This window comes from Asterias amurensis, chromosome 3 (genome assembly GCF_032118995.1).
Source record: "Asterias amurensis chromosome 3, ASM3211899v1".
Lineage (NCBI taxonomy): Eukaryota > Metazoa > Echinodermata > Asteroidea > Forcipulatida > Asteriidae > Asterias > Asterias amurensis.
This window is the reverse complement of record NC_092650.1, coordinates 15,463,228-15,476,198: the sequence shown is the minus strand read 5'-3', so window position 1 is coordinate 15,476,198 and position 12,971 is coordinate 15,463,228. Positions and strand designations below refer to the sequence as shown.

Genomic DNA, 12,971 nt, shown 5'->3' with positions numbered 1-12,971 from the left:
TTGATCATCCCCTCACTCATCCCTTGTTTGAAGCCGCATCGTGTTTTGAATTGGTTTATTTACTCTTTTATTTACTCAAAAATTTCTGTGTATTCCTAATTACCCCGTCACTTAGAGAACTTCATTGGCTACCGGTATTGAGAATGAACCCATTTTAAAGTTGCCCTTCTTGTATTTAAATGTTTCAATAAAACTACTCCTTGATATATTTCCACTTTACTGTCACATTACTACGGTGGCCCACAACTGTCACGGCAAAACAAAAAGCGCCACGGCAAAACAAAAAGCGCCACGGCAAAACAAAAAGCGCCACGGCAAAACGAAAAGCGCCACGGCAAAACGAAAAGAGCCACGGCAAAACGAAAAGCGCCACGGCAAAACGAAAAGAGCCACGGCAAAACGAAAAGCGCCACGTGGGCCTCAAGATCAACTGCACACTGCGCGTGCTGACCCTTTATAATAATTCGACCTTTAACCCGCATGCTTTTCGTTTTGCCGTGGCTCTTTTCGTTTGCCGTGGCGCTTTTCGTTTTGCCGTGGCTCTTTTCGTTTTGCCGTGGCGCTTTTCGTTTTGCCGTGGCGCTTTTTGTTTTGCCGTGGCGCTTTTTGTTTTTCCGTGGCGCTTTTTGTTTTGCCGTGACAGTTGTGGGCCACCGTACATTACACTCTTCACCGATTTCTTCGGTCCGTACTCGCTAGTGAATGTTTCCCGTGCAAACAAAGTTCTAGTTCAAAGAGCTACAGCTGGGCCAGTAATATGGAACAATCTCCTTGACTGCCCTAAGGGAATCTGTTATAGGCTACTCTACCTGCATTAATTAAAATGCTAAAAACTCATCCTTTTCCACGTTGATTGCTTTCTATAGTGCGCTATGATCTTGATGGAACAGCGCCGTATGAAATGGTAATTGTTCAGTTACGCTACGTTACGTACGTTACGTTACGTCACGTTACGTTACACGTACGGCACGTTAAAATACAATTCAGTTCTTCACTTGCTTATGTACGAACCATATCTCAAGAAGTACACAGCCGATTTTTATTTTTTGTTTCAGTTTAAAACTCATTGGGCATTGGAGATTAGCCTTAGGTAACTGTGACCGTTACCTTTACATCCGGGTCAACCGGAAGTGGGACCCGAGTTTCAATTGATTTCCAATTATAAACAAGGATTACCATCGCCCCTGTATTGGCCTTTATTTCTGGTTTAAAATGTCCTGTATATTTATTATCAAAATGAAGACATGTTTGTGATAAGACACTTAAGTGATAAAAGGGCCCGTCAACGATCAACAATCTTGAAACCAGACCAAATTCAAATCTTTAAAGCACTTAATCGAAACAAAACAACGCGCAAAAAACAACAGCTTTCACAAACACCAATGTCTAGTGATTATTATTATTCTTTATTTCCGCCTAAAACCCCGGCATAGCATTTGTACACGTTTTTTCATTTAAGTCTAATATCCTAAAGCATAAAGTCAAAAGTTAAATCACATTATTATCAAATTGAAGCTTAAAGGCAGTGGACACTATTGGTAATTACTCCAAATAATAATTAGCATAAAACCTTACTTGTTAATGACCAATGGGGAGAGGTTGATAGTATAAAACATTGTGAGAAACGGCTCCCTCTGAAGTGGCGTAGTTTTCGAGAAAGAAGTATTTTTCCACGAATTTTCCACGAACAGCGTTTTATACTATCAACCTCTCCTTATTACTCGTTACCAAATCAGGTTTTATCATAATGATTATTTCAAGTAGTTACCAATAGTGTCCACTACCATATTAAGTTGTTTTACTTTCTAATCTTCCCACAGAAACCCATCATGTCCAGTCAGTTCAACCAATTCTTTGTTATAAGGAGCATACAACTCCTGCAGTAATTTCTTAGTAGAAGCCATCATTGGGTGTCTCTTCTTCTTGCCACTGGATCTCAAGACGGTCTCTCCTCCAATCTTAATCTTCCCGGTGTCAACGGTGAGGATGTCTTTCATTTGCTCCTTAGTGACATCTGAATCATTAGAAATAAGCAACGTGTATGCATAAATCAAAGGTCTTAGCAGCAGCTCAGATAATGAGTTGTATTTTCTATGTATTCCATTTGTTGGCAAGGGTATACCAGTATCGTTCACGAGTAGGATGGTCAAGCACCTAGACCTGACATGTTTATAAGGTACAAAGGGGGATAAGTGACACTCTTTGGGGCACCTGGTTCAAACGGAAGGTTTAAAAGACACAAATTTAGAAACGATTTGGCAAGATCAGTCACTATGAGTAAAGGCCCCTTTCGAAAGCTAAGCTAGGCCTTGGCTTCGGGCTTAGGCTCTGTAGTCATTTCAAACTATAATGTGCGCTTTCCATATTGGCCGAATCCCAACACCAAGCCATACTTTCACAAAGGCCCTCGATGGGCAACAAAATAAATAAATTAAAAAAATTGTCACAGCTTACCAATATCTAAAAAGTGATAAGTCTTAAGCAGAATGTCTGGTTTCTGACCCTCGAACCAGTCATCACTCCGAAGAAACAACACCTGATCAGTTGGAAAACGCCGTAACCAGTCTCTGACGTAGATGATATATAAACCGACTAAAGCACTCTGTATTATAAAAAGAAAAGTGAAACAGGCTGAACAGAGAAAAGACCCAAAACAAAAGAAAACCCTCGACCAAAACATTAAACAAACACCTCAACAAAGCCACATACACCCATTATGGGAGTTATGCTTTCAAAGTATTGAAATAGCAAACTATTAATACTCAACACTTGCCACTTACGTGTCCTGCGCCTCCATTATTGAGTCGATATGCGCATGTGCGGTCATCTGCCGTATTTAGACACTCTCGAAAAATCTTCAAATGAGCGCGAATTTTCAGATCAAAATCCTGAGGCGATTTCCCGCCATAAATGTACCAATAATCAGAGTACAACCTAAAGCAGATAACAGAAAAGTTTAGTAGTTATTACGATTATAATAATAATAATAGCCTCTTATATTTAATATAGCGCTCAGGTCCGTCTAGTCTTGAAATCAAGTCGGTAATTGTTAAGCTGTGTATTCACGGGGACGGTACACACATCCTCGATCCCAGTATATATGTTTGTATGTGAGTCTTGCCACGCGCTACCTACGACAGTTGCATCATGAAAGTACATCAATCTGTGACTTGCATGAACGGCAGAATGTGTGTTTGTAACATGCAGCGCTACTGCGACTTGTCATCAAGTCTAAGCTCCGTCAGGCATGAAGATGTTGGCGCTGCACAAGAAAATACATAAAAACTAAAGAAAGTACAATAAATTATTATTGTGACCGGCTCAACAAAAATACGTAAATTGAGGTACATACACAGTTGAATTGGTTTTATTATCAGCTTTCTTTTGGTGTAAGTTTGAACTCTGTGCCATTTTGCATTCTGGAGATATGATGACTGATATTTGCATATTCATATTTTATAATTTATTGAAAGTTTGAACTCTGTGCCATTTTGCATTCTGGAGATATACTGACTGATATTTGCATATTCATATTTTATAATTTATTGAAAGTTTGAACCCTGTGCCATTTTGCATTCTGGAGATATACTGACTGATATTTGCATATTCATATTTTATAATTTATTGAAAGTTTGAACTCTGTGCCATTTTGCATTCTGGAGATATGATGACTGATATTTGCATATTCATATTTTATAATTTATTGAAAGTTTGAACCCTGTGCCATTTTGCATTCTGGAGATATACTGACTGATATTTGCATATTCATATTTTATAATTTATTGAAAGTTTGAACTCTGTGCCATTTTGCATTCTGGAGATATGATGACTGATATTTGCATATTCATATTTTATAATTTATTGAAAGTTTGAACTCTGTGCCATTTTGCATTCTGGAGATATACTGACTGATATTTGCATATTCATATTTTATAATTTATTGAAAGTTTGAACCCTGTGCCATTTTGCATTCTGGAGATATACTGACTGATATTTGCATATTCATATTTTATAATTTATTGAAAGTGCCTTCAGAGATACAGCTCCTTAAACTTAGCAAAATTTAAGGGTAGTTACCTATAGTTGATATAAACAACCTTTGTTTTTTCAACTAAACAAAAATTTAAAAGGTTACTTCTGTGAATAAAATATGGAACTATTTATGCAACAGAAGCTAATAAACCGAGAAAGACAAAATATTGTTGTGAAAATGTTTTCAGGATCTCAATATTGAACGCCTCTTTAAATGTAATTAGAATATCGTCCCTTTTGTGCAGAGCGGGTCACAATAACTATACGACTATTAAACCTGTTGATTGGGTTCCGTAGCAAGAATATGATTCTTGCGTTTGGTGTTAAAGCTCCGATGACGTCAGATAGTGTGAAAGGTATGTATTGTTTCATCTGATTCATTTTCGACCATTGGATCGTCAGGTGGTTGTCCCATAGCGTGCTTGTTGATCCATCACCTAATAGTTAGAATGAGAAAATTTCATAGTGATGCTTAAAACGGTAAGCAAATCTGTGTACTTGCTGTAAAAGAAACATTTGCTACGGTGGAAGCGTATTTCACAGGTAAGCAGAAAAAAAATGAGGCGGCGTTCACCATGGATTTGCATTGTGACGTCATTTGTTTTCGTGCAGTGAGTTCCGGAAGGTGAGCAGTTAAATGAAATGGAAAAAAAAACCCAGAAATATGTTAATTGCATGAAGGTTTCGACACTAACAACACACCTAAAACAGGTTCACATTTATCTGCATTTTATTCATATTCAAATTTTACTGCTTCACATAAAAATAGTCCGAAAATTTCAATCGAAACAGGATTTTAAAGCAACAATTTTGTAAAAGTACCATTGCACGCTGCCAGCGTGCAATAGTACTTTTTGGATGGAACGAAAAAGCTGAGTAAAGAGGCTTGATTTTCACCCCAAAACGCCAGAAGGCTCAGAGCTTTGCCCCCTGGACCCCCACCGGGGCTTCGCTCCTGGACTCCACCAGAGGCCGGCCCTCCTGGACCCCACCCAATAAATTGGTTCGAGCCAATAATTCTGGGTGCGCCGTTGTCAATTCGAACCACAATTAACATTTATTTGGGTCAGCTTTCCCAATAGTGAAGTACATAGTTGTTAATAAAAAGGCGCGTATTTTTTTTATATGCATGGTATGAGTATGAGTACGCAATTTGGCAAATTTGTTTGCTAACAAAAATGAATAAACACAGAAAAGGTAAATAGTTTTGTTGTAAGTTCACCACGTTCTAACTTTGTGCCTCAAACAATACTTTATAAAGAAAAATAGCATGATTTTATATTTCCAGAGACACTTTAAAAAAAAACTGCTATGCATTTAAAAAAAAAAAAAATAAAATAAACAGTGAAATGTAAAAAAGTGTAGTTATTTGTGACCCTCATCTAGGTCCAATTTCATATAAACCCGCGTTGGTGTCCAGTGCCTTTTGGGGCATTATATATGGGAGTTTGGCTAATCTGTGTTTAGTAAGCAGATTGCAGCAGCGAATTTTAAAGACAACGGACACTATTGGTAATTGTCGAAGACCAGTCTTCATACTTGGTGTATCTCAACATTATGCATAAAATAACAAACCTGTGGAAATTTGAGCTCAATCGGTCGTCGAAATTGCGAGATATTAATGAAAGAAAAAAACACCCTTGTCACACGAAGTTGTTTGCTTTCTGATGCTTGATTTCGAGACCTAAAGTTCTAAACTTGAGGTCTCGAAACCAAATTCGTGGAAAATTACTTCTTTCTCGAAAACTACGTCACTTCGGAGGGAACTGTTTCTCACACTGTTTTATAATATCAACTTCTCCCCATTACTCGTAATCAAGAAAGGTTTTATGACGATAATTATTTTAAGTAATTACCAATAGTGTCCACTGCCTTTTAAAGCACATTGATAATAATCGGTAAACTCACCCGTTATGTAGTTATGAATGTTTGGATCAGTGTCTGTTCGAACACATTGCTCAAATTTTTTGTAGAAGCGGTCGTATCTAGCAACTATAAAAAAGGGGGGTTTGAAAAGACAGGTGATAAACCACACATGTTCATGTAAAGTTAATTGTGCGTTAAATAGTACAATACAATGTATTCATATTAATGGGCGTCAATCGGGGGGGGGGGGCAGTGGGACATGTCCCCCATCTTTTGGAGGGTGAGGGACACAATATCAAATGCTCCCCGTGTCTTTGACCACCTTTATCATGAAATTCAAGAATTGCACTCGGTTATAAGACCAAACCATGTGTCCCACCATGGGTATTAATCCTGCGGAAAAGAATGACACAACTTGTTGAAGGGTGGGGGACACTATATCAAATGTCCTCCCTCAAAATTGGCCCAAGATTGCACCACAGAGCATCTAAAATGCAAACTAGTGTGTCTTATAAGGGCATGTACATACGTGCGTGTCATCTCCCTACTCTTGTAGTTTCTGTATGTTTACTTTACAGTGATGGCGCGCTGTCTCTGTCTGCCATTGCCGTTCTGCTGCCTCTATTGCTAGTTCGAGCGATATTGGTCATGTTTTACCCAGGTATCTCCGCACCCCCGCACCCGAGGCTGTTATTTACTCTGTTCCATTTTGATACCATATTCAATTGAGACGTTTCTGAAATTGTTTTCTTTGGCATACCTTGCGTGTACAACATTGCAAACAACTACACATACCCATCTTTTTCATTTTATTTTAATGGCCCAAATTTTACTGCTCAAATTTGAAGGCTTAAAATTGTTCTGGCACCACAGAGTATCTAAAATGCCAAATTTTCAGGGGTCAGATAACCATGTAGCAAAAAAATGGTGCATCATATTGAAATAGGCATTACATTCCAGTAACATCCGAGAGGGGGGCACATCACCCTCAGACTCCCAGATTTCACCAGAGAGCACAAACGACCTAAAACTTTCCTGGGGCCCTAAAGCGGGCCCGGACCCCACGCCGTAAATGTTATTACTAACGTCCCCCCCCCCTCATCTTTTCAGATTGACGCCCATGATTGGATTCTTAAAGGTACCGTTAAACTAACTTTCGTGTTTTGTCTTTCTTGTCCACCAGTGCGGTTCTTTAGGCGTTGAGTATATCATCGGATGCAACTCAAGCGAATACCAAAAGTCAGTTGAGCCGCTCTTAGCTCCTGTCAAGACATAGAAGTATGGGAGACAGTAAACCGATGTTGGGCTGACACGGCACGGGTTTCTGTAGGTGTCCGTGAAGGGAGTGTACGTTCGCCAAATCTACAAGAAAAACAACAAATTGTACACATGAAAACAACAAATTGTACACATGAAAGATCGTGGCACCGGATTCAAGCTCTGTTGTTTGATCAGCTGAGTGTGGGTTCGAGTCCCGGTCGTGACACTAACTTGTGTCCTTAAGCGATAAACTTAACAATGATTGCTTCGTAATCGTAAAGTTGGGGAGGTAGTGCTTTCTGCTCTACCAGCCTAGACTTTATTCAAGTCTTAGATCGCGGTTATTCCTCTGCATCCCAGCCACGAAAAACGCCCCAAATTAGCTAAACTCGATCGTAGGCTAAATGACGGAGTTTTATTACAAGCGGGCGCTGTTTCAGCCAATAATGTAGCTGCTATCAGGACGACTAAAAACCACGATCAAAGACTTGGAACATAGTCTACTATCGGCCAGGCTTCTGAACCCATGCATACATCCGTATACCCTTGTTTCATCCTCTCCCTTGAGCGACGGCCCCTGGAAAGATTGTCGATTGAAGCCCACACCTTGATATGGCCTTCAGGCCTGTGTGACTGGCGACTTGCATTAAGACTTGTTTAAATAAATAAAAGTCTCAAAGCATTTTCTTGCGCTGTAAAAATTATTACAAATGTGTGGGCATAGGCCCTATACAAAAAAGGTATTTCATAAACGATGGCCCGAACAACTGGAATGGGTCAAAGTTTGATAACGAAACTTTTTTTGATGTTGTCGCTTTTTACGACGATCAGAGCACACTCTTTTTGAGTTGATAAACATAAACACAGCTTTTCAGGGCCTAATTGACCTTTAGAAATATAATTGTCATAATAAAGTCTTACGTGTGGAATGTATTTCTTTAGTTGGGCCATCAAACTACTACTGATATTCTCTCTTGTAATGGTCGAGTTAAGTCGTTGAGGCGGGCTCCTCTCATATAGTCCGGTTACAGAGTTGATTTGGGCGGCTGGGTAGTTCTTTACAACGTATCCTTTTCTTAATGCTGACGTGGGAATTGTACCTTGAATTGTTTGTGCACACAAGGTGTTCGATTCCACGAACATCGAATGTTTATTTGGGTAGCTTGCATTTTGAATAGCTTCTTGTTGATCAACGCCAATAATATCGGGTATGGTTTTCACGAATGCCAGATGGTCAGGTGTCGATTCTGTGGGTAACGATTCTTTGTTTTGGGAATCAGCTGTGCATGTCTTTTGAGTACATTTGATATCGGGAGCCGTTCTGTCAAGTTGGAGTGATTTCCTGTTTGGTTTTGAAAGCCAAGGTGTCGATATTGAGGGTGCTGATGATTTTACTGAACTATTCGGATATTGAGAAAACGCCACAAGTCCGAATATGAATAGGCAGACTAGAAGTATGTATTTCTTGACGAGTCGATCCTGTTTTAAGGAAATGAAGAAACATCTCGAATAACAAACATAAAATTCAAAGACGATCGCAAGATCATTTCAACAATCATACTTTTAGGATGTTGTCATCCCAAGTTAAATTACCACAGCAAGATGACATCTCAATTTTAGGATGTCGTCATCCCGAGTTAAAATATTACAGCTCGACGACATTAAACTTTCGGGGATGTCGACATCCCGAAATAAATTATGACGGGAAGCCGACGTGCTACTTTTTTAGGATGAGTTAGTGAGAATGACAAGAACAACTCCAAAGTATACCTAGACCATGTAACCGGGGCGATGTACTCCTTTTTCGAAATTTTGTTTTTATCGGTCGTCAGTACGACCTGTAATGACAAGGAATACACGGTCCCAGTTCCTTGGTCTAATAATTACCATAATAACGCCAGTCTTGCTAAAGACGTTCAGCTTCAGTGAAGAAAACTTAACCTCGAAAAAACTGTTCTTTTCATATAGAGAGATGTCTTGAAATGTGCTTCTCACTGTCCGTACTATGATGAGCAGAGCGGTGAACAGGCTGGTTGAAAATGAAATGTCATTTTTCTCTGACCACAAAATACTTTACCCCGGTCTTCGTCAGACCAATCGTTCTAATGGTCAGACGGACTTGAGAATGCTATGTAGCCTCCTCCAAATGTCCGCTGGTCAATATTGGCCTAAATATCAACTCCAAGTTATTATTCACTGCAACAAGATTATTTACTGTTCAACCATCCTACCTCCATTGGTTCAATGGTTCAACTAGTGATCATTCGTTTTACACGTTCGAAGCACCGTTGCACGTTCATATCTTATTGAACTACATCCCATTGCGTCATTTAGACGGATCTTTCGTTGAGTTAGTTACATGGCTTTTTTCTTCCTCCATGTTTACCCCTCTCCTTTGTTGAAATAGTCCTTGAATAGTGGGGTTATTGACCAAATTGATTTTGTGTTGACTTAGCCTTTAAGCAATGCATTCGTGACTTGTTGTACGTGCAGCTTCGTATGTGCCGCAACCCCAAGCGACTGAGGAGACTGTCACAACCCTTCCTTTATAATTTTGAAAAGGTGGGCATCTACTGTCCAATCTATGATAAAATGCAAACACCCCTGTTTTACTTTGGTTGAATCAAAAATAATCTAGCCAATCACGCATAGTATTTGTGGGCGGTAGTTCACAACTAGTCGAACAGCCTAGAGCAAGTTCGAGTGTGCTTTGGCAATTACTCAAAATAATTATTAGCACAAAACCTTATTGGTAACGTTAACGAGTAATGGGGAGAAATGGCTCCCTCTGAAGTGATAGTTTTCGAGAAGGAAGAAATTTTACACGAATTTGTTTTTGAAACCTTAGAGTTAGATGTTGAGATCTCGAAATCAATCATCTGGAAGCACACAACTTCGTGTGACAAGGGTGTTTTTTCTTTCAATATTATTTTTCAACTTAGACGACCAATTGAGCTCAAATTTTCATAAGTTTGTTATTTTACTCAATGTTGTCATACACCAAGTGAGAAGACTTGTCTTTGACAATTACCAATGACTCGAACCCAGGCTGGTCGATCAGTGGTTGACTTCTAGGTTTACACTCTGTCTGAAGGCCAGAATGACAAGGGTTTAAAAGTGAACCAACTGCATTTTTGCACCACATTTTCAAGACAATGGTGCTCTCTGATGCATGACCCTGGAATGTAACCAAATGTATCATTGGAAAGCACAAGGTTTCAGCTTTAAGATGATGCCATACTTTCTGCTGGTAAACATAATAGTCTGGCCATAAAAACCCTTTAAAGTAGGATTACCTTTTTTTTTAGACACCCTGTATGTCGGGAGTCACTTTGTAAGGGGGTGACTTTGTAAGGGGGTGATTTTTAAGGGGGTGACATTGTAAGGGGTGACTCTGTAGGGGGGTGATCGTCAGGGGTGACTTTGTAAGGGGGTGACCTTGTAAGGGGATGACTTTTGTAAGGGGGTGACTTTGCAAGGGGCTGATTTTGTTAGGGGTTGACTTTAATGTCCAGGGGTGACTTTGGCAGAGGGTGACTTTGTGAGGGGTGACTTTTTAAGGGGTTGTCTTAGGGCGACTTTGTAAGGGGGGGACGACTTTGTTATGGTGACTTTTTAAGGGGGTGACTTTCTACCCCCCATGGTATAAGCATGGAGGTAGGGGGTGACCTTTGTTAGAAGCAGTGACTTTGTAAGGGGCGAATTTTTAGGGTTTGTCAGGGGATGACTTTGTTAGGGGTGACTTTGTTTGGGGGTGATCGACTTTGTTAGGAGGTGACTTTGTTAGGGGTGACTTTGTAAGGCCTGACTTTGTAAGAGGATGACTTTTTAAGGAGTGACTTTGTATAAAAAGGGGCGACTTTGTAGGGGTGACTTTATAAGGGGTGACTTTGTAAAGGGGTGACTATGTAAGGGGGTGATTATGTTAGGGGTGACTTTGTTATGGGTGTTGTATGACTTTGTTAGGGGGTGCTATGTAAGGAGTGACTTTGTAAGGGGCGAATTTGTCAGGGGCGACTTTGTAAGGGGTCACTTAGTGAGAGGGTGACTTTGTTAGGGGTGACTTTGTAAAGGGGTGACTATGTAAGGGGGTGATTATGTTAGGGGTGACTTTGTTATGGGTGTTGTATGACTTTGTTAGGGGGTGCTATGTAAGGAGTGACTTTGTAAGGGGCGAATTTGTCAGGGGCGACTTTGTAAGGGGTCACTTAGTGAGAGGGTGACTTTGTTAGGGGTGACTTTGTAAGGCGTGACTTTGTATGGGGTGACTTTGTATGGGGTGACTTTGTTAGGGGGTGACTTTGTAAGGGGGTGACTTTGTAAGGGGTGACTTTGTAAGGCGTGACTTTGTATGGGGTGACTTTGTATGGGGTCACTTAGTGAGAGGGTGACTTTGTTAGGGGTGACTTTGTAAGGCGTGACTTTGTATGGGGTGACTTTGTATGGGGTGACTTTGTATGGGGTGACTTTGTAAGGCGTGACTTTGTAAGGCGTGACTTTGTATGGGGTGACTTTGTATGGGGTGACTTTGTTAGGGGTGCTTTTGTAAGGCAAGGGGGTGACTTTGTATAAGGCGTGACTTTGTAAGGCGTGACTTTGTATGGGGTGACTTTGTATGGGGTGACTTTGTTAGGGGGTGACTTTGTAAGGGGGTGACTTTGTAAGGGGTGACTTTGTCAGGGGTGCTTTTGTAAGGCAAGGGGGTGACTTTGTATAAGGCATGACTTTGTAAGGCGTGACTTTGTAAGGGGTTACTTTGTTAGGGGGTGACTTTGAAAGGGGGTGACTTTGTAAGGGGTCCAGGGGTGCTTTGTAAGGCAAGGGGGTGACTTTGTATGACTTAGTAAGTGGTGACTTTGTGTAAGGGGGTGACTTTGTAAGGGGCGACTTTGTAAGCCGTGACTTGTCCGGGGCGACTTTGTAGGGATGACTTTCCCATCCCCATTAAGTGACAGCTAAGATGAAAGTTTTCATTACAGTACGTAACATAACGCATTAATTATTTCTAGTGATTTTCAAAAGATTCTGGCCTTAATCGGGGCCCAATTTCATGGCTCGCACAGAATCGGCGCTTACGGAAGCAGGGAATTCTGTGCTTCGTCAAGCCTAATTTCACGGGTTAGCGTCGAATTTTGGCGTCTGCGCTTGCGTACGACACGTTACTAGTCATTCTACACCATTGATCTCCATTATACTGTCAGTATAATGGAGATCAATGTTCTACACTTACCTAGCGCCGAATTTCGGCGCTTGCACGTAAGCGGGGAATCGTGATCGTATACTCAGAATTCGGTGGTAAGCAGAGCCATGAAATTGGGCCCTGGTCTTTCGCAATCGAAGAAAATATTCCAGAGATATCTTTAACTGAGAGATGATGTCGATTGCTGCTGTTCTGGAATAACTAAACCCCTTTTTGCATAATTCCAGATAAGCCTGAGCAGTTCAGCTTACAAAGTTAATTACAAAGTCACCCCCTTACAAAGTCACCCCCCCCCCCCCCCTTATAAGCAGAACATAATATCGTCCAGGAACAGTGTCAAAGCGACTAGCCGCAGCCCCCCCCCCCCCCGCAACCCTTTTGCCCCGCCCCTGCCCTACGACGTTGTGTACAAAACCATTGATTTATTTATTTCTATACCATTATATTAATGGCATTACATATACATAAATTAATCATAAATTAACAATTTATTTGTTCCAAAAATATTTCGATAAGTTATATCTAAACTTTCATTTGGCGCTAAACTTTCATTTGGAGTTTTTGTTTTTTTACTTTTGACTGTGTTTCAATAAATAAACGAGTTTAGGATTTA

General features: G+C 40.4%; 1 protein-coding gene across 1 annotated transcript; it reads right to left on the bottom strand.

The window, feature by feature from the left end:
• Positions 1-1,606: 1,606 nt before the first annotated feature.
• LOC139934833 (carbohydrate sulfotransferase 15-like) lies at positions 1,607-9,448 on the bottom strand. Its single transcript, XM_071929238.1, has 8 exons — positions 9,046-9,448; positions 8,080-8,637; positions 7,053-7,260; positions 5,941-6,024; positions 4,310-4,469; positions 2,781-2,934; positions 2,455-2,602; positions 1,607-2,014 (listed from the first exon to the last, which is right to left on the bottom strand). Exons 1-8 carry the CDS (start codon positions 9,046-9,048, stop codon positions 1,806-1,808), a joined length of 1,524 nt encoding a protein of 507 aa, XP_071785339.1. The 5' UTR covers positions 9,049-9,448; the 3' UTR covers positions 1,607-1,805.
• Positions 9,449-12,971: the final 3,523 nt, after the last annotated feature.

What these genes read in the sequence shown, in the direction of transcription:
- LOC139934833 (XM_071929238.1), bottom strand. An exon ending in AAGAAAGACAAAACACGAAA is followed by an intron (nt 6,025 to 7,052) that starts GTTAGTTTAACG and finishes CCTTTTTTATAG; the next exon opens with TTGCTAGATACGACCGCTTC. An exon ending in CATTCATAACTACATAACGG is followed by an intron (nt 4,470 to 5,940) that starts GTGAGTTTACCG and finishes TCTAACTATTAG; the next exon opens with GTGATGGATCAACAAGCACG.